Here is a 22,127-nt window from a genome sequence, read left to right as displayed (position 1 = left end):
TTAAGTTAGCATGGCCTGAGTAAAGTTGTGTTTAGTTGACCTCTTTCATGGGCCCAGATCTTTATTGTGTCTTTGTGAATAGTTTGTTTCAGTTTTTGGTGAATGCACAAGCTTTTTGAAAATCCACCTGTGACTCTATATGCCTGCCAGCTCGGTCCCTTAGGTGGCAGTTGAGAGTCTGGATGTAAATGTAATGACGCTCTAATCGTGGTACTGATCTAGGCTAAATCATTACGTGCCAGACTGGTGATCTGTCTGTTTATTCTGCTTCTTGTCTTTGAGTTTGACAGCTGCAGAAGACTGCATGTGTGTGTAGGGGGTGTCATAGGGCTGTGTGATATGATTAAATCAGCATAATGTTAATCATCTGAGTATATATATATATATATATATATATATATATAAAAATATATATATATACTGTATATATACATATATATGCATATATATGTATATATATGTATATATGCACAAGATCAACTAGTGTTGCATGGATTAACCTGTGTTTCAGTCTTACATTAGACATAATGCTTAAAAAAAACCTTTGATGTAGTTAAATTCATCATATTGTGTTGCAATAACTCTATATCACAGACAGTTCACTTAGAAAATATGTGAACTGAGCCATGCAAGGTTTCTGGCTGCTAGCACTTGAAGGATTTCTCTTACATATTGGTTTAAAGGTCCAGTTTGTCAGATAGTTGACTGTTGAGTCTCATTCCCAACTCATCAATTACTGATGCTTTGGGTTGATGGCTGGCCCGACCTACCAATAGCAATACGGTATTATTGTTATTTCAGTAATCACTCGTGGTATTTTGGGTAACTATTTCTTTCAACCCATAGGCCATCACACCACACCAGTTTGAACCACAGATATGTTCCAAGATGTTATTGGACAATGGCCATTCTCTTCTCTTCCTCGCTAACAGTTTGACCATCACATGGGTGCGAAAGAGCAGAACATCAGCTATAAAAAGCACAAAGTGCCTCCACTTCCCCTATAGGCTTATTCTGCTGTGAATAACCTCTTCTGCACCTCACACTAGCTGTCAGCCTCTTTAACCAACAGCCAATAAATCAAAACCGCACTTATGGCTGGCTAATTAAAGAGAAACCAAAAAATATGAGTGTAAATGTTTTGAGCATTAAATAAAGGCAGCTGCTACATTCACCCAAGTGTAAAGGCAACTCCACAAACCCAGCATTGTGTACAATATATTGCAAGCAGAGAAATATATGTGACAGCTTATTAAAAATAAAGACTAACAGACTGGCTGTGTAGCTCAGAGGAGATGTCAGAATGAAAACAGAAAGGCTTCCATCTGCACACATAAAATGGGAAAATGTGTTGGTGCTAAATTGTAATGATGATAACTTACACAGCAAACATGGTGTATGGGTCTGCAGGCGATTGTTAGCTGCAGCTGTCAGCAGTTTGTCATGACTGTGTGCTCTCTGCTGGTCGTTATAGCTGTGCATGGATTATTGGCTGTCATACTCCCAGTGCATTATTTGGACCTGCTCAGCTCTCAGTCTCCAGTGAGGGATCATGCTCACGACTGTGTACAGTGCAACAGGAATGCTATAGCATTTCTAGCTCCTGTGTATCAGCCATCCTGTATGACATTGGCCTGTGTGCTTTTTCCCAGCAGCTTGAGAACTTAATGTAATATGATAAGTGCACTGGAGACTCCAACACAAAGTCATGCGGTTGATTCTTCTATTAGCTTGAATTCTTTAATGAAAACACCATCTGCTGTCCTTTTTCTGATACCAGTTGCCATGATGATGAGCCTGTATCACGTTGCACAGTGTGATGCAGCTTCGTAAATTAAGTATGAGAGGGCTCCAAGCATAATGGTCGGTGGATCAAGATGGACTCTTATCTGAATGCCACCTCGAATAAGATGCATATTGGTCAAGGCTATGACTATTGTTTACTGCCGCTCGTCAGTGTTGATTCATGATGCAGGCTGACGTTGCCCACAATGAGATTACCACTGAAGACTGTTAAGAGGGCTGACATTTAGACTCAGATGAGGCCCTGATGCCCTTTGTGGAGTTTTCAAAACAATTAGCAATAATTTTTATTACAGGTGAACGCAGAGTTTAGTGGGTTTTTTTGCATAGATTGTACAGGTTTTTGTTCAGATGTGCCTTGTGTTGGGTCCACGTGCAGCAGAGTCTCGAAGATACATTTGGGGAATATGTATGGCTAAGTAAAAGTAATAATACAACAATGTAAAAACACTTAATTACTAATAAATTAAAATAATTACAAAAATTGTGCTGCATTCTGTAAAAGTACAGACATATTCAGTGTTTTATTGTACTTAAAGTATCATAAGTAAAAGTACTCATTCTGCTGAAAGTGGATCTGACTGATAAAGTAATATATGAGACATTGTTAGATTGTTAATACTGATGCATCAATGTGTAACAGGCATTTTATGTTGTAGCTGCTATACTATTAAGTTTTGTCCACTGACTTCCAACCTATGGGCCAGGCCCCTCCAAAGGGTCACCAGATAAATTTGAGTGGTCATGAAATGATTAATGGGAGATGACAGAAGAAACAGCAAACTTCTGATAAACACATCTTGTACTTTTTTGGACTTCTCTCATATCTTAGTTTTTTCTGAAAGAGTGGGTGATTTGACCTCTTTGTGCCTCAAATAGCTACAACAATATAAACACTTGTGTCCAACGGAGCCTTTGCCCGTGAATTGAACTGTTTATTTCACTCCCATAAGACATCTGCAGTGTAGTGTCGTCAGTGTCTGAGGTGACCACCATTGCCTCGTGCAGTACAACACATGTAAGGGCTCAACAATAAGGATTGAGCGGGCAAATAAAATGCCATGTTGGGCTAGTACATCTAGAAAGTCACTCGAGGTATTGGCAAGTGGTAGGGTTTTTTCCCGAAGCTGATGATAGAAGTGGCTAAGAGTGAGTGAACATACTGACTATACTGTACTTTACTCACTCAAGCACAGTTAACAAGTCTATCTCTGAGGAGAGAGAGGGGGTCTTTTAAAGACTTGTTTGTTTGTTGTCATTTGATAGTTGCTAATAAATAGTACAATCTGTATAAGGGCAAGAAAAAATTGATTAATGACGCACTTGCTTGACCGGGAAAGTGAAACAAAACATTATCGTTGAAACTAGAGAACTAATCAGGGTATTTATCGTGGCCTCTGGGATAGAGGTGGAAGTCGAGATGAATTGTAATATTATGACATGCTAAGGGTGGCCCTGCTAGTATTGCAGTGTCTACATACTTCTGACCATATAGTGTGTGGGTCTAAGTTTTAATATACAATAATAGAAGTTTTCACTTTCAAAGCATCTAAAAGTTTAGTATGAAGTTATGAAAATGCTCTCGGATTGAACTCTTGACGCGTGGGAATCCCTGTATATGCATTGCATCATTTTGTGTTCCCCTCTTAATTGAACTCCTCGCTGCCTAAGTAGAGCATTTAGAAGAAATGGGTTCAGTGGCAAGAGCTGTTTGAAGTCGTGTGATGAAACTTTTTCTTCCAGTCATTCATATTCTCTGTCTCTTTCAATCTGACAGTCGCTGGTGTGCAGGATGCTCTCTGGTGATGTCTGAACAATGCATTACAGTCACAAACATGCTCTTCAGCCTGGTTTAAAGGTGGAGGATGTTGATACAAATCTGTGTTTCATTAACTTTATGTCAGACTGAAAGAATGTTGACTTCTTTCATGCCACAAACCTCTCCCCAGTTTTGGCTTGTTGTGTTGTTGTTCTCCTCTCAGAGATCTTTTGCTCTCATTCATGTTGGCAGAAGTTTTACAGGGTAGCACTGACATTTGAAGAAAGCAGTTAAACTAATAACAGGCACAATAGAAATGCTCAGCCAAGAGTCAGCTGAAGGACTTTATCCGTATGTTTATACACTGTGGTGGACGAACATCTGCATAGACAAACAGTGATTTAGAGTATCCTCGTCTTTCACCTCAGATGAACTGGAAGAATATAGTATAAAGACGCACACAGCCAGGCTCATTGTCCTGTAGGTATCAAGAACTTGTAAGCAATAATCAGTTAATCTGTTCTTTGGATGCTAGCAATGAGGAAAAGAACAGCATGTACCCCATTAGGGGCCTATTTCCTGTTTCCTGCCTTACCCCATGCTTCTGAGAGTGGACTCACAATGCTATTGCAATGTTATTTCACAATGCTATTTTTGTATTCCCTACTGTCTGTGTTGTGGCATCAAGTGTGTGTCCATATTGAGCTTGGAATACTTGTGGTTCCGCTTTCATTTAGAGATGTGATGATAAAGTGTGTTTGTTAAGAACCCGCCTTCCTTAATATAGCGGATAATTAAATGTCATGTGAAGACTAAAGTTTAATGGCTGAAAATGGTTTCAGCCATTTTATCATCAACAGCAAAGGATTAGGTTGCTTTCATGTTGTTAACATCTCTGTCATCATGACGCATGTTGCAGCCACACTAATTCACACACTCAATTCTAATTTCGTCACAGTCTTGTTGAAAGAAAGTGGGTATTATAACATGCATAACCTGCAACGTGCAAATGTATATGAGGATGGATTCTCCCTCAAAGTCGACTCATAAGTAAAATATTACTCATAAAAAAAAATTCCCTGGAAGTTCTCTTGAGATTTCTTTTGACAAACATAGCTGCTCAATTAGACTTGAGTCATGTCGTGGGAATTTTCTTGTATAAGCAAGGTTTTAGTAATGTTCAGACTCTAAGGAAATAGAGTGTGTTACCAGTGCACATACAACCTTATTACAGTAATTAAAGGGGGAACTGTAATAATTTATTATTGCACTAAGTTGATGTTCTGATTAGAGATCGATTGAAAAAAGGCTGCTCAGATAGCCTGACATTCTGGTATTGGTCAAGTTTTAAAAACAGTGAATACTACACTTCACCATACATCAACTAATAGCATATCATTGACCCTGATAAACATTTCAATACCACACACCCCACTTTGTAGGGCAGGCTTTTCATTAAAGCTACAGTAATTCATTTTTTGGGCCCTCTGGGGCAGCATTAAATGCTATGAAAGATAAGATTTAGATGCCATCCCCACTTTATAGATGTTATGGCTAACATGTTAGCAAAAGTTTGCTTTTTTATACATGGAATGCAACATAAACACGTTGCACGTTGGTGTAAGGTAGTTAAGATGCACCCCATTGCACAATATTGATCCGTCCTAAGTCCCGCCCATTATTCGATCTGTGGTCCAACAACACTTCAGCAAGCGCAGTACCCAGATGAACCTCGGTCAAATTACTCATTTACTCATACATTTATATGTGCTAGATGCGTCTATGTTGAAAGGAAAAAACAAGTTAACAAAATGGTTAAAAGATGTTGCTGAGTGACCTCTTAAAGGGACACTCGACACTCTGACCATATGGAAGGCATTGTGTTTATTCCGATCCCAAAAATCAAGATACATTTTTTATCATGTATAGAGTGGTTTAGGCTGCATGGTAGACCTTCAGCTGAACATCAACATCATCACCAAGGGCCCCAAAGTTTGTTCAAAGGTAATATTGCGATGTACATACACATTATATTGATGCCAAGATCTTCAGGCCAGGTCAACGCTTTGGGCTCTGTGTTCTGTTCCTGAAGCCGTTCCTGAGCAGTTTTTGTGATGTGTCAGGGCTCATGGTCCTGCTGTCGGGCCACTGCCATCAGGGAGTACTCTTGCCATGAGGCGGTGCACTTGGTCCACAGTGGTGTTTGGATGGGCGTGTCAAGTGGCATCCACATGAATGCTAGGACCCAAGGTTTCCCAGCAGAACATTGTATTGTAACAAGATGATCAATGTTATTCACATCACCTGTCAGTGGTCTGAATGTTGTGGCTGTATAGCGATTGCTTCCATTTTCAATTTTAATGTTGAGACATATGCATATTTATGTGGTGTCTTTTTAAATCTCTTAAGATCCTGTTCTCCATCTAACACATTACTAGCAACATATTTTATATCACATGTAGTCATTTGACCAATTTTTTATATAAAAAGTATTGATAAGTGCAGCTTTAAAAATTAGACCCCTTCCCCATCTTCTCAGATTTCACAAAGGTCCTGCAGGGACACTGGAAACATTATACAACTGTTTTTGCAGTGAAAAGAGCAAAACCTTTCATTGTAAGCTGTGTCTAGGGATGTGACAGCTCTCCAAAAATCATATTAGTGGAATTAGTGAATAAAATTGTAATATAACACGTAGAAATGAAGGCCAGTATGGTAATACCTATGCCACTGGAATGTTTTTACATACTTGTAAGCAATACACAATCTCATAAACTTTTTAATAGGCATTGCCGTATAAGATTAGTGTCTTGTACATATGTCTGCTTCTATCTGTGATATTCAACACATAGCATTAAGTAGATAATGCTTTTGACATGGTGTCAGGAGAGGGCGAGTTAATACATAAGATCAGGGTGTGCTGACGACTTTACGTTTCTCCTCTTTGTTATGGAATGTACAGTACATAGTGTTCTTGTAGCTCTTGTCTTGCAGGATGTGGTAGTTGTTGTTGTGGTGGAGAAATTAGTCCCACTGTAGAGGAGGAAGTACTCACCCACAGACTACAGAGAGCTGCTACGTCTCCAACCAGAGGCATAAAACACACCCACAAGTGAACAAACCCATGAGTGAACTGGACTTCCAAGCAGTCTCTCAAGTGTTTGCAGTTCTAAGATGTGAAAGCAGTGAGGGTGAATATGGTTATAGGGTTTAACTTTGTGACCGCAAATTCGAAAAGGTTTTGATTTGATTCCAGTTGTGGCTGAAGTCTGAGTGTGACAGCCATGTGTAGCTCGAAAGCTGCCAGTACAGTCTGAAACCTGATAGCTTTGGTGACCCCTTGAGTCTCCTAAGTGGAAGTGTTTTACATCATCAGTGTCAAGGACAGTTCATGCCAACCTGGGCCACCGATTTCCTGAGACAGTACCATTTATATGACTCACTTAATATTTTAGCTCTTGGCTTCCTGCTGGCTTCCAGACATTTACTCTGATCATCAGCTAGGTCAAATGAAAGCAAAACATATTAGCTGTCAACTGTGCTTTAAACCCACCACAAAACAAAAAACATCTGAACCAATCATTAAGTCTGTTGTTTCAGTAATAAAGTTCCCTGTTATTTAAAACCTTGTAATTTAAAGCTTTGGAATCAGGTAGGATTTCTTTATACTAAATACAGTAATGCACAGTGATGCTGCCTTGTTTTGTTTTGTTTTGTTGTGTTTTATGATGCTGGCATTTAACACTTTTCACCAGTTTTCAAGGTTAAATGTGCGACTAAATGACATCTGGTGTTACTAAAGGGTTGGCCACAGTCACGCTGGTATCTTTGGTAAATTAATTCCTTTAGACGGTCATTTAAAGAAAGTGTCCCTTAAATACACTTCAAAGTACACAAGCAAATCCTATCTGATCCAAAGTAACAGCCAATCACAGTCAGTCAGCGTGTGTTTGCATCCTTTGTGCGAGTTCCAAGGATGTATAAAGAGCTGGACACAAGGCAGCCGCTCAGCCTTGATACCAATTTTACCCCAGCGGCAAACTGTAGTATACCGTCTAATGACCACAAGTGTTGAATTATTACTGTATTATGATTTTTATTGAGAGTTTACTATTTTTCCAGAGTGTATAATTGTATTTATTTATATATTATATATATATATTATTATATTATACATATATATATACACAATATATACTTCAAATTAACAACAAAACACATAATTTGTAACTTCTTTTAAAAGTGTTTTTTTCTGATCGCATGCCCTTTTTTTTCAGACAACAACATAATTTATCTGCCCTCCAAAACTACACATCACTGTTTTATAATGTAGAAAATCTGCTTGGTTAGGTTAAGGGATAAAAAAACAACTTAGGTTTGGGAAAAGATCATAGTTAGGGTTAAAATAAGTACTTCGTTAAGTTAAGGGAAGCTTTGTTGTCATGGTTACAAAAGCTAAGAACGTCAAGCTTAAAGTCCCAGAAAGCACTTGTTAAGGCACTGAAAGGGTCCTTGAACCTTTTGTTTTGCGTTTCCACATGGAAATTACTCCGCTCCACTGTAAGAATGCGATGGCTGTTTTTAGATGTCATTTTGTGCATGACAGTGATTACAGCGTGATTGGTCCATCTCTCGTATGCGATCTTCTGTAACCACGTGTTGAAGTCGAAGTACAATTAACAAAAGATGAACCAGGCTGCGGCTACCGATAACATGTCTCTCATAGTGCACATCTATAATTTTTTGAATTCTTCATTAAGGGCTCTCTGCGAAGACAGTGAATCCTTTGAACATGTGTATGTAAAAAGATACTGGGCTTCATGCACCAACATTTTTGTTTTCTTATTCTAAATCTCACTTTCTGTGAGGCTTGTCGCTCGAGTGTTCCTGGTTGGATTCATCCAGCTCTCTTCACTGAACAAACGTCGTCGTGAATCACTCATCTCAGCCTGTTGAATACCACCTGTTTATGAGGAGGCGCACGCTTTTGATCATTAGCCAGATCGGTGTCCCTAAAGTTGCTTTATATGGCTGCCTGTCCTGCTTCATGTCATGCTCAAAAGTGTTACCAGAGAGTATTAAAAAGAATATTACTCCACAGAGCTGCTGCTGTTGTTGGAAATCAGCAGATGAAAACATAACAGTAGTCGTATTAGAGGAGCTGAAGCATTAGAAACATTAGTACAGCTGCCAATGCCAATTTCTAATGCAGAATGGTTCATGACTAATGGGAGAGGCGTCATCAATGGGACGTGGCAGTTATTATAGCCTACAGTAAGTGATGTTACACTGTTGGTGCAACACGGGATGATAGAGACATGCATAGAGACCCAGAGGCAGCTGTCAGTGAGACAATTTGCTTAAAAATAAATGAACTATGGGTTTTTGTGCAGAAATATTGCTAGTAAACTCATAAAATCTAATAAAATCAAGCACTGATGCCAGTTAGAGATAGAATCATTTCATATTGTATACTGATTATCTGTAAACATCTCTGAGCATACAGTATTTATTAAATCTTTTGTTTGTGTGCATGCTGTGGTGTACCGTAACTCACACAGCTGACAATGCTAGCACCAGTGCTAATGTGAGCTGGGTAGCTGTACAAGGCAGCTGTTTCTGGTTGAAGCAAAGCAAAGCTTGAAGGCTGCAGCATGTTAGCTCATGTACATACATGCGCACACACACCACTCCATACATATCATGACACATATCGTTCACAGTCCCAGAGTAAACAGCAGGCTGTAGTTTTAAATTGCTCAGCACTTTCCCATCAAGAAAATATGTGGATTCTTTTAGGGCTCCATTTGGGCTGCTGGCTGTTCCAGGAAAGTCAAGAGCAGAAATCAATATGTGCACATACAGTACAAGCAGAGAAAATGTGAGACACGCTGCAACTCCATGCCTGGAGCAGTGCTCCTGTGTTTTCAAAGACAGGGAGGAAGCCCTGGAGGGTTTTGATAAATTTGACTGATTCTGTTTGTGTGTACTTGAAAGGAGGAGAAATGAGAGTTTGTCTGTGCGATTCACCTCGCTGTAGCTTCCTCTGTTCTCAGTATAAGCACACAAAATGATGGGATGTTGTTGCCACCATGCCTCCGATACATATGGGGATTATAAGGGAAAGGTATCAACTATACATTAGGTTGTCTTAGTCTTTCAGATCAGCTGTACAGCCTCAGTAATAATGTCCGACAGTGTTTGTCAGTGTCATTTTTGTTCTTTCACATTCATTATATTATCATATTTTTGCATCTTTGTTATGTTTGCAGTGTCTTGTAGGCCCATGCAGGCTGGGCACCTTTTGGGGGTATGACACTTGGAAAAACATAAGAAATAAACTAACACTAAACTAAACTGAAAATGAAAACTACAGAAGTTGGCACATATATTCCCTGCAAAGACACAGTCAGGATTCAAACAGTGAAGTTATTCAGCCGTCCAGCCAACCCTACACAGACTCCAACCTAGTTTGTCTGTTTTTAAGCTATAAAAAATTCAGATGGAGCGAGCAGGAAAGTAGCAAAGGCCAAAGCTCGATGAAAAGGGATGGGGTGGACTGGAGCAGCTCTGCTCCCTGCCACTGTAGCTAATTTACGCCTGCGGTGGAAGTCCATTATTGTCACTTTTGTTTATTTGGGACACTAATGTGCAGAAATGGCAATTAGAGAGCCACAAAAAGCACTCAGCTGGATGACTTTCCCTCTTCCAAAATAAATTGCCATCTGTGGACCTCCTATCTGATGGAATCGGGCTGTCCTGAAATGCCTCCTGGTGAGCACCTATAAGAGGTGTGAATGTTGTTGGGTAAAATTTGGTTTACAAGCTCTGTTTTCCCAGATGTTGTTTTTTTCTTTTCAGATACATGTACAGTACATTGGGACATATACATATTACATATTTTAGGCCTGGGAATATCCTTGTACATAGGCCAAAAAAAACAACTTTACCTGAACAAAATGCTGATAAATCTTTGACATGTGAGAAGGCATTTAAGGTTCAAGAAGTAAAAAGCGGCGTACATATCCATCTGTGCCAGGTGAGGGGCAGGTTGGGCACTGAAATCCCCTTTAAAGTTAAATCATGACTGTTATATCTTCACAATATTCAGTTCTGTCATGAGAGAAGTCAACTTTAAACTCCCAAGCAGCATTTTCATAAGAAGTATTCACCAAACTTACTGTAACAGTTTTGTACAGCACTAATAGCAGCTAAAGATTACACCCTACAGAAACCTGACAGCACATTCTACAGTTTACATCAGGTCATTTTTCATTTGGCAACAGTGACGGTTTTGTTCCAACAGAAAAAGCATTGTTAGTTTGACGCAGCTTCCCTGTAAGCGATGGCAGCTGAGGCTGAAGGCGATTGAAATATTACTAGCAATTAAGTTTGTATTGGAAGGTTCACCTCACCTTACCTTTAGTTTGTTTTTCCACAACCACGATCAAGTAGGTGGACCTTGAGTTGAGATTACTTTATCACCTGTTGTTTCCAATGTCATGAATTCGAACATGAATATGAACTCTCTCCAAACTATACTGTAATTTCCATGAGCAGACTTATTCTGGCAAGTGGGGGGAAGATTTCCCCAGAATAACTGTTGCAAACATACATTTACATTTATTTATATATTACAAATGTCATTAAACCAGGATATCTCCTATGTTCTTGTCTGTTGAAAGGGTTGCCCCAGACCCAACTGAAGGGGGAAAAAATCATGATTTCATAAAAGTGAAGTTGATTAAAACTTATGACTATAAACCTGTAACATATTTAACTTATGAACATTAAGGAAACCAATAAAGAAATCCTTCAAATTGGAGTTCAGACTTAGCCAGCAAGCGGGGGATATTCATATTCCCTCAACATCCGGAGTAACTTTGAGCCAAGTGTTTTCTCCACCATGCTCGCTCAGTCAAAAGACTCTCTGTACAGCCACTGTATATGTAGCTAGGAGGTTATTGATGAAATGTCCCACTGAGGAGTTCACGTTACTCACTGTCTGTTGTGTCTCCTTGAGTTCAGTGTCCTACTGTGACCTGCAACCCTTTATCTATGCATGTACATTACAGCACGTACTCTGAATGTTTTCCATCTTCATGTCTGTTCCTGCCAGACACTCTTCGGGCATCTATCTGTCTGTGTCCTCACTGGAGCTTTCCAAACCTGTTGTATGGACTATGGATGAACCAGCTTTCTGCCTTCCCCAGCTGTTGTCTCGATATTAAATGCTCTCTAGGGTAAAGAGCAGCAAACCGAGGCAGAGTTTCCTGTAATGCTTTTTAAGCCAGCTGTTCTTCCAGTGCAAAACAAATTATGAAAGCTGTAATACTTTTTTGCATTTCCTGTTAGTTTTTGAAACAGCTCATAAGCTGAGTTACAAAATGGAAGTCCTAGTGGTTGATTGTTTTAATGATTGATTTATCAGAGACTTTATTTAGAGGTCTCATCACAACATATTTGCACCGTGGTTCGGGCAGGTGAAGGCTCAATCAGTCAGCCATGATTTGCATATCTTGTCTGAAAAGGTTTGATTGAATAATTGTGTTTGTGCGCTGCCCTCAGGTGTTCAAATGCTGCTAAATTGACATTAAAATCATTCAAATGCTGCAGTGAGACATCACCTTGACAGACTTGTTTATTCAGACCTGAATAGATGACTTTGTTATCTGATGGTTCTTGTTCCTATCCTAACTAGATTCAGCATGATGAAACATGCAGACAGTCTGGATTATAATGACAGCTGCAGTGTTGAAGGAAAAGCCTTGGAGCTAGCCCAAAAAGACTCTCATTTATACTATCTAAACTGAAAGACTTGTGTAAATGGACTTGGATATTTTGGAATAGGCGTGGTATTATAAGGAGCAGTACAACACTGTGGGATCTATCTTTGTTTAATGTGCAGTCATATAATAACTTTGGTACCAATCTTATTACGTATATGCAACTCCAACAATCATCCTGTACGTGACTGCATCAGTCAAGGGACAACTTCTTCTTCTTCCTTATTTGTCTATCTTGAAAGGTCTTTGGGGATCTCACAGAGGTCTGCTCTCTGCCTGGAATGACAAAGTGTTTGTTTGTGGTCCGCTCCACCCTGCTCTTCCTCTCTGCTTTAATCTAATAATCTACTGTATGTTAAGTTAACCATTTTATCATTCTGAGACAGTTTATCTGTCCAATTGGACTTAATGGATGGTATTTAATGGCTCGCTTGGACCTAGAACAACACCAATGCTGAAGTGACTTAAACCTGCATTTTCTTTTTAAATAAATCAGATTGCATGTAAGATTATGAGAAAATGAAAAAAGAAAGTGCAGCCTGATGTTTAGGTACACTGAATGAACCAATATTTGAGTGTTCATCAGTCAACCTACACACAAAAAAGGGCTTGAAATGTGCGTATGCCACTTTTCTCATCATAAACTGAGACTTATAAAAATGTCCACGTACATTTTGGGGGCGAGGGATTTGGTAATGCTTATGTGAAGTGGTGAAGATGCCAGATTGTAGAAATTAAATGTGAAATCCATTGTTCTACACATAATGACACATCTCACATTATATTTCACTTAATATCAAACGTTCATTATAAATCCATGTTATCATAAACATTCAAACCAGCAGTGTTGTTTGTACTTGTGCTTGAAGTAAAGTATAACTATTCAATAAAAAACGTTCAGTTATAAAAATTATAAGTCATTTATCTAGCCATAGATATATGTATAACTCATGTCTTCAATCAATGTTTAATCCACACTGTCTCACCATCACATGGTTCGAACTGTTTGGTGGCTAATTGATGAAATTATGGTCGTCTTAGAAATCCAACATCACATCAAATAGCATTAAAGAATCAATACAGCGCATATATCACCAAGTATGATTTTAGTTTTCATATAGTGGTTGTGTGTAAAATCGCTGCAGTGAGCACGACTGTGCTGTCAGGTTCACACTGTGCAGCGCACAGAGTGCACTGGAGACAGCACAGTGTCATCGCCTTCTCCGGAACTTGACCTGGTACATCTTAACCTTCTGCACTGTACAAATGATCAAAGCATGGAAACAAAGCCATTAAAAACACAGTCTTAAACTCCATTTCCATCTGCGAGTCCTAATCATAATGCAGGCTTCAGGCTTCACCGTCACACAACTCAGCAGAATGTTCAATATCAATATTTTTTGGCATAAGTACATTTCCTTTGTACGTATGCAAACATTTATTGTGAATCGAAGTTTTATAAATTAGGCCCCAGGGCATTTTATTAGGATGAACACGAGTGCACGTACTCAGGCACAGATTACGATCTGTGCTTGTGTTTTTCTTGTAGATGTTTAAAGCTGCAGTGTCTCTGTGAGCTCGTTAGGTAGAGCTGACACACTTGGTCGTGGAGAAGCAGCAGGGTAGCCCAGCCTGTCCGCTCTACTTCACGAGCTCAAAGACACCAGTGTCTCCAGAGGATGAGTGACCCCGAGAGGGGCAGCAGAAGACCGGGAGAGAAGCCGCATGGGGTCGGTGTTTACCAGCAAAACTACAGCTCAAAAACATTCAAACCAATGACAATTGTTTGCCTAGCGCTGTTTCTTGGTTATGTTCGGTACATTAGCTTGCTCACAAAACTGACAAACTCTCCTTTCACATAACTGCAGTTGTCAGTATACCACATTCATTGTGATGTTTTTTCTTTTTTAGCACTTTCTCTGTGCTGTGTCTGCAGCCATGTGTTGGTGAGGTGTGTTCACTGAGACGATGTTGTTGCACTTTAACACAAAACTAGATGGTGTTTTATTTCATTTATGATGAACTGCAACTTTCTTGACTTGTAAAGTGATCTTTTAAATTGACGAACATCATATGTGTGATTCATGGCAGAACTCAAATGAGATCAAAAATGTATTTGCCCCCCTCCCCCATTGACTACTGTAGAATTTTTTTCTGATGCAAAGGTCCCATGAGGTCCAACAGAAGGGCCGTGACTTCAGCTCTCAGCTCTCTGTAGACTTTATGTGATGACATCGCAGATTTAAATCGCTTTTCTCAGCTCGAGCGAAGTTTTACAAGTATAACACTTCATAAATTCGTAATAGAGTCATAATCGACCTTGTTTGTAATTCTTGGTGTCCTGTCAACAGCTTTACAGACGTCTCTTTTATAATGGTGCTCTAAGGGGAAAATGCTTTTTGGGCCACAGGGGAATTTTAAAGTTCACCCGGCCCACTACCACGTGGAATGATGGCACTCATGCGGTCCACAAGATCTGAGCCACAAGCAGTTCTGGTTTATGTATACTCAATGTGTGTGTGCAGATGCATAGTTTCCTATGTTTGTGAATGCATACGTGTGTGTAAAGCATTTGTCTGTGTACATTTTTGATGCAGCAGACCATAAAATTCACTTTCACTCTGCTCTGTCTCAACCTGACTGTCTGACTGAAGATGATCATACACTGCAATGAGAACATTTTATGTATTTATGTATTATGTTTGTTCCTTTGATATCACACTGAGTATGTGATAGAGAAAAGAATAACAATCAAATCTTGTAAATATAAATTCTGCAGTTGTGTACAAACATGGTTTTCCATCCTACCACTAGATGTCACCCTACACAGAGGGAAAATGTCAGGAGGGCCATAACATTGGAACAGTCTGTGTGCAGAGACTCCCTTTGATAAACTGACAACACAGCGATAGCTGCATGCTTGAATGACCGCTGACTTGCAGACAGACACATCAGACACCTCTTTGTTTTATCAAGCTGAAGAGGCTCTAAACTTCTAATTAGTGGCTCATTTTCCTTTTCACTCACAGTTTTAATTACTTGTTTGAATGGCTCAGCAGGGACAGGAAAACTGTGATCACAAAATACCTAATTTTAAGATTTTAGATTTAAATGTCGTGATTGTCAGCTTTTATATAAATAATACAGTGAGTGACTGATGGTTTCTTGGCTCTGTGTTCAGCTAGGTAGGTACCCAGATGTCTGAGGAGGCTCTGAGGATGACGTCTTGGCCCTGAACCCCACCAGTATGTCAGGTAAGATGTTTTGCCTGAGTACCCCACACACACTCACAGACTCAGACTCCCAGGATTATTCCAAATATAGTGCAACTGTACTTAAAGTTGCTGAACTTAAAGTATTTAATCCAATGTTCACCAAATCTAAACTTTACCTTTAATGCCTAAAACAGCTGTTTCCTGTGAATTACATTAAGACAGAACGAGACAAGTAGACTATCGTTGAACTTTTTTTTAGATTTCAAACTTCTGGGAACTTAAATGCATTAAATCTGACAATTAAATTGAGTTGAAAATGTAGTCTCTACATGTGATCAGTGGCATTATTACTTTGCGTCAGTTAGAAGTGTTGTCTTCTATGGAGGAAGCAGGAGGCCGAACCTTGCGGCTGTGCAACCTAAGGCTTAGATTGTACTCCACAAAAGGGCTTTTCACACTGCATATTCTCAGCTCAATAACTTCCCACACAGATTGTTAACCCAGGGTTAACCTAAGCCCAGGGCTACATGACTCGCACTGCACCCCTATTAGCCCTGGATAAAGCACACAAGTGTTTTGAAGCTAAGCTGAACATTCTAGGATGTTGTGTTACTACTGTCTTTACTTTAGCCCAGCGTCATACAGGCACCTATTAGCACCAGGCTTAGTTGATTTTCTGGGGACAACCCCACAAAGTTGGGGCTTAGCCTGGGACCAAGTGCATTGTGAAAAGCCCTAATGACAGTTTCAACTTTAACGTGTGGGCCTTGAGATCATTACATTTAGAACACCTAGACGTGTTCAGAATCAGGAAGTTCTGTGACGACTTAGAAAAGTCTGCTGATGAAGATTGTGCAATATGGTCAAAAGCTCGACAACAAGCAAGTAACTGGACATATTGACAAACAGAGTCAACTATCGGCATTTTCCCACCAGCACCTTTGGCCGCGCTGAGTCAAACCGAGCCGCACCAATTTGCTTTTCTGTCATCAGTTTGACTAGGCCGAGTTGAGCCAAGCCACGCCTGCGATGGACCTGCTCCAGAGTAGGGCCAAGCTAGGCCCACCCCGCCTCCAAGCGGGCTGCAGTGACGTCTCGCGACTGCAGCCAACCCGTAACAAGCACCCGTCTCCCCCTCAAATCGATACTCAACTCATGTTTGTGCAGGAAACCTGAGAGAAAGACGTTTTAAAAATCTCTCTTTCATGTTTAGTTACTGCTGGTGAAAACACAACGTTTCCTGTAGTGCTGCTTCATAATAAAAGCTTTTAAATGACTAAATAATGGGGAGCTTTTATTGTGAAGAAGTTATTGGAAATGAAACGTGTTTCTAACTGAATTAATGGAGTGACTTTGTTACCACTGATTCTTCGATAGTACTGCGGAGATCGAGACAAGCGCGCCATTGGCACACCTTCAAGCAGGTAGCCCGGTTGTGGTGGAAATGCAAATCCCTACTGTGCTTGGTTGTCAGGCCAAGCCAAACCGGGTTGAGCCAGGCCGGCAGATTTAATGGAGAAACGGCATATGGTTGAGGTCAAGTAAAATTTTGCCATTGCTTGTCTATGCATTTGTTTTGCATAGACAGGCCACTGGCTGGATGGTAGCCATCCATGACATAGCATGAAAGCCAGCAGCAAAAAACTCATTTTCTGTATTTTAGATTTCTTTCAAATATAGAGCAAAGGTTGACAAAGACTACAGCTTGCCAAAATGTCAGCAGTTGCGTGGCACCATCAGATTTGTAATTCCCAGATAGTACTGTCAACAAAGGTGCTTTCTTTGCCACATTATCTGCACTGGAATCTTCACACCTTCTTAAATATGTGTAAACAGGATGTGTGCGCATCGGCTCATGTTCAGTGTGAACCTCTCCCACCTGCGGTTACCCAAATCATAACATCCTCAGCTGTGCTGGTTTGCAGAACTTACCTCCAGCTTGACATGGTGTATAGTTGATACCACTGATCATGTGTAGAGGCTCATCATCATGTTGAGTTAGTGTCACCCCCAGAGGACCCCGTTAACTGTAAAAAGCAAAAACAAAACAGTGAACACGTGATGTTAGGGAACGGAAACCAAGATGACATTCAGTGTAAATTAACAATGTCCTCTTCAAAGGTAGTAGCCAATATTAGTGACAATCAAACTATATCTAACTACTCTCTGCAATCCACAAGTCTAGTCTCAGAGATTTAGTTGAGAACAGCCAATGAAAGGCTTATTTTTGATTTTAAAGTTACGGCATCTCAGTTTGAACTTGGTCAAAGCCACCATGTACCAACTGACCTCTATTTCCACACCCTCAACCATTTATTACCATTAATTCAATGCACACTGATAGACTTGCACACATAAAAAGCACTTAAAGGCCGTGTTAAACCACCAGACTCCTGTACAAGATGTACATGTTGCTGTCTAGACAGCAGGTTGTTCCATACATTATACAGACATTCCGTGCCCCTCTGTGTGTCTGTGGTTATTCAACATAGATACTGTAGTATGCAGAGTGAATTGGCCTATCCCAGTGACCTGGCCGACCTGGCACACATGCTATCGACCTCAGCATAATGAGCAGACACAAGCTTATATGTATCACCTGAGGAAATGAACCTGATCCCCACCACTCACTGTAACACCAGACTGACAACAACATACTGTGACAAAGTGATGTTTCTGATGCTGATGTTTAGGATTCACATTAACCTGCTGTTTTATTAGCATCTGAGCTGAAGAGTGTCCGTCTGCCTCTCTCACCTGTTTCACTGAGCAAGTAGCTCTTTTTTTAAAGTGCCTCTCCCATCTATTTTAGAGCCAGCAGAAAAATGCTCCCCCCGCTGGAAAGATGAGGCCATGCAAAATGGTAATATTTATCCTCCCTCTCAGCAATGCTTTTTCCTCCTCTCTGTCAGTGTGGGTGAGCTTTGGAGCGCTCATGAGAAATGTAGAGCTTTTCACCAAAACTTGAGAAGCTGCTTCAGATTCTAACCTCCTTGCTTTAAATGTTGTGAAAGGCCTTGAATGACATGAGTGATTCTGTTTAGATATGATAACTCCCGTAAGTATTGTTTTGGACAAATTAGGAACAAAATGTTTTCTCTTCTTCTTTCCTTTTTTTGGGGCTTTCTCTTTCGATAAATCATCACTCAAACCTTTAACCAAGTTCCTGGGAAGCATTTGACTTTGTTCGTACAGGTAAATGGTATAAAAGCTGTCTTAACTTGATATTTTTGTTGATTCTGGCAGCCCATGTGGACACAAAGTAAACAACCAGACTACAGAGCAGCTTCTTTCCTCTGTGAGACTCCTCAATTTATCCTCAGCACTCAACCATAAAAAAATGTTTTAATATCATAACTTATCCAACCCCCATAAGTTGGAATCTGACCTGGTGACAGGAAATAAGAATAACTGCAATTACTATATAGAAAAAGACAATCTTCTTTCTGATGATCACGTTTTCTTATGTAAGTCATATAGAGGCATCAGTATTAAATTGAGGCTGTTTAATAATCATTTAGAAGATCCCTGTAGCACATTTCAGCTGCAAAATGGTTGTCTAGACTGGTATAATAATATAAAAACATGCAAATAAATGCTCAATATTAAATGACATCTCTTTAATGCTATTAATGTCCAAAATGCATTTCCAGTCATTTATGTATAGTGTCATTAGGCTAAATTAAATATGAATACTAATACTTAGTAAATTCAAGGACTTTGCTGTGTTATTATCATCAATAAAACATATGCAATGACTTCACAGTTGGTAAAATCATTAAAAAACATCTGAGGATCACTGTATTTTACACATCTGTAAGTTCCTAATGCATTTGTTTCCATATGCTTTGCAACTAATTTGGCACTATTTATAGATAAAATACAGAATTTAGTTGGTTTTATTTGGATGAATTCATTTCAGTTAAACACAAAGCTGGAGTAAGAGTATTGCACATAATTTGCCAAAAACGTTGACCTTGAGTATTTTATTTCTATGTACATTTTCCATCTAATTGTGTTGCATAAGTTCAATGTAAAGGTTCAAATTTTTCAAGTTTTTCTATCATGTTGAGTCAGTGGGAATAAATTGAATAGTCTGAAGTTCATGCCGCAAGTGCATTTAGGAAGTCAAATTTGCCTACAGGCACGCATACAATTCAACAAATAGAAGAATAGAAGAATAAAGTCCAATATATAAAAGAATAATGATTTAAAATGTGCTTCTTTAAAGGGAAATTCTCTGGAAATACAAACAACTAAAGTAACGGTAACTGGTTTTGCTGTAATTAGTATCAAACTAAGTAGTTATTTCCAGGATAGGATATTATTTATTATCAATAATATTATTGATATTATAGTATTATAGTTAATGTCATAGTTGTTAACAACATGTAACAAATGTTTCATGTAACAAATCACTATAGTTTGGTGTTCAGGAACAAGGACACATGTTCTCTTACATTTCCTACAATAACAATAATAATAATAATAATAATAACAACAACAATAATAATCACTGATGAACCAGAGTTTCAAATATCAGCCACAGATGCATTTTAATGAGAAGTATGTAACAGTCTGGCTGCAAGATGTTGTAAGCAGAGACTGTTTATTATCAACTTACAAGATGATGTTTGAAGGGGAAATTAAAAACAGACATGTTGAGATAAACTGTTTGAGTAGAGCATCCCAGAATAGTCTGACTTCACTTCACTTTAATTGTATACTATCACTGACTAACTCATTTGCTTTGCTGCATGTTTGCCTCAAATAATCAACTACTTAATCACTGATGCGTCTGTAAACAAGCAGTGGAGACGTTCCTCTTCCTCGCTAAAACCTCTTTAGAGCTCTCCATATAACTTCAGCCCAGTAAGGCCAATGTCAGACTCTGTTCCTAACAGAGACGTTTGAAATGAACTGCAGCACACGCAGTCTCTCAGTCAAAGTCTCCATCATGCCTGGCAGCTGTTTTATACTCTGCACTGATCACTGGTGCATTCAAGGACACTTTAGTCAGTGTTGTTCCCACTTCATGTGACCTTCTAACAGAGGCCCGGGCTGCTGAAAATAGACTACACTCATTTCTGCTCCTCTGCGATGCCTGTTGGCATGAATGGAAGGCTTTTGAATTGTCTCAATACAGTTTAAATTGCATTGCAGTTCACATTTACAGCTCCCATTTGGTGAGTTCAGTGGGTTGTGAGAGGTATTTGTTTGTGTAAAGGCATGTCTGGTGCACAATCACAGAAATTGGTTTGAGTGACATTTTCTTTGACGGCGTTTTCTACGTCTCTGTCCATCACATCTGCTCCTCCAGGCCCTGAAGTAGATTAGTAAACCAAACACACTGACTTTAATGTGACTTTGATCATAATTGCACTGTACTCCAGTGGTAATAGCACTGTTAGTCAATGCCAGTCAGTGTCTTCTACAGTGAGTGTAATGGTATTGGCTGTATGCAATGACTGTTTCTGAAGGTGTTGTTTATCTTCTTGTCTGTTCATCCAAACAGCTCATAGAGAGCAGAGTTACACCCCTTCTGATTCCTTCATGGACCCTAATTTCTGAAAAACTTTGCATGGTAGTGAATGGAAAGAGACAAATAATTCTGTTTTGTTTGAATTGTGCCATGAATTACACATATAATTTGTATGTCTATTTAAAAGATCATTTTTCAAGTTTGTCATAAAAACTAATGAAAAGTAAGACTGTGAAAATACTTAGTTATGAAGACTACACAAACAACAGTCAACAAAACCTGTAACTTAAACATTGTAGATCAGCTCCTGTATATTAGTAGCTCACAGGACTGACAAACTACCCTTTGACATAACTGCAGGTGTCAATATGGCCAAATTTATTGTGATTTTCACCTTTATCAATACTCAGTACTACCTTTGTCCACTGAGCAGTTTAACACGCAGCAGTAAACTAGATGGCATTTTACTTCTTGACTTGGAAAATTACCTTTTGTAATTCACAAACATCATATTTGTAAGTCATGGCACAACTCAAATGAGATTCAAAATGTATTTGCCTCTCCACATTGACTGCTGTACAGTTTTTTCCAGAAATAATGAGATCCACCAGAAAGAGCGTGACTTCGACTCTCTATTGCTGTTCCTGCTAAATGCTCAGTGTTCTTCTCTTTATCTGAAATATATTTATCTTTCATTAGACAGAGCTACTCGACAAATCCAGATTGATTAAGCATTAGCAGTAAAGATGGTGTCAGGAAGGCTAATAGAGAGGCACAGCTGCTCCCCTTCTGGTGGACCACCATGGGAATTTCAGAAAAATATGTATGGTAATGAACGGGAGAGATAAATACACTTTTGATTCTGTTTAAATTGTGTCATGGATTATACATTTTATGTTTGTCAGTTAAAAGACAATATTTCAATTCTAGAAACTGCTGACGCATAAGACTGTAAAAATACAGGGCTCTGTGGAAGTTTATGTTAGCATACTCCATTTCTAAACTAAGGTTAGCTACTGTTGCTCTCTGTTAGTGGAGCAGAGAGAGGTACTGAGACAAGGCACTTGTGAACGTGCATGAAG

General features: G+C 39.3%; 1 protein-coding gene across 3 annotated transcripts in view; it reads left to right on the top strand.

Moving 5' to 3' along the window:
• The window catches only part of thrb (thyroid hormone receptor beta), a 126,751-nt gene that overhangs the window by 77,526 nt on the left and 27,098 nt on the right, over positions 1–22,127 (top strand). For 2 of the 3 annotated variants that reach the window (XM_073462934.1, XM_073462932.1), the window contains 2 exons: positions 15,530–15,602; positions 18,376–18,426. In XM_073462934.1, the coding sequence (XP_073319035.1) occupies positions 15,596–15,602; positions 18,376–18,426 (58 nt within the window). In that variant the 5' untranslated portion in view covers positions 15,530–15,595. The remainder of the gene's footprint in view (positions 1–15,529; positions 15,603–18,375; positions 18,427–22,127) is intronic. The other variant, XM_073462933.1, reaches the window with a different exon arrangement.

The sequence above is a fragment of the Pagrus major genome, chromosome 3 (assembly GCF_040436345.1).
Source record: "Pagrus major chromosome 3, Pma_NU_1.0".
NCBI lineage: Eukaryota > Metazoa > Chordata > Actinopteri > Spariformes > Sparidae > Pagrus > Pagrus major.
Note: the sequence above shows the minus strand (reverse complement) of the source record. Positions and strands in the feature narration are given on the sequence as shown.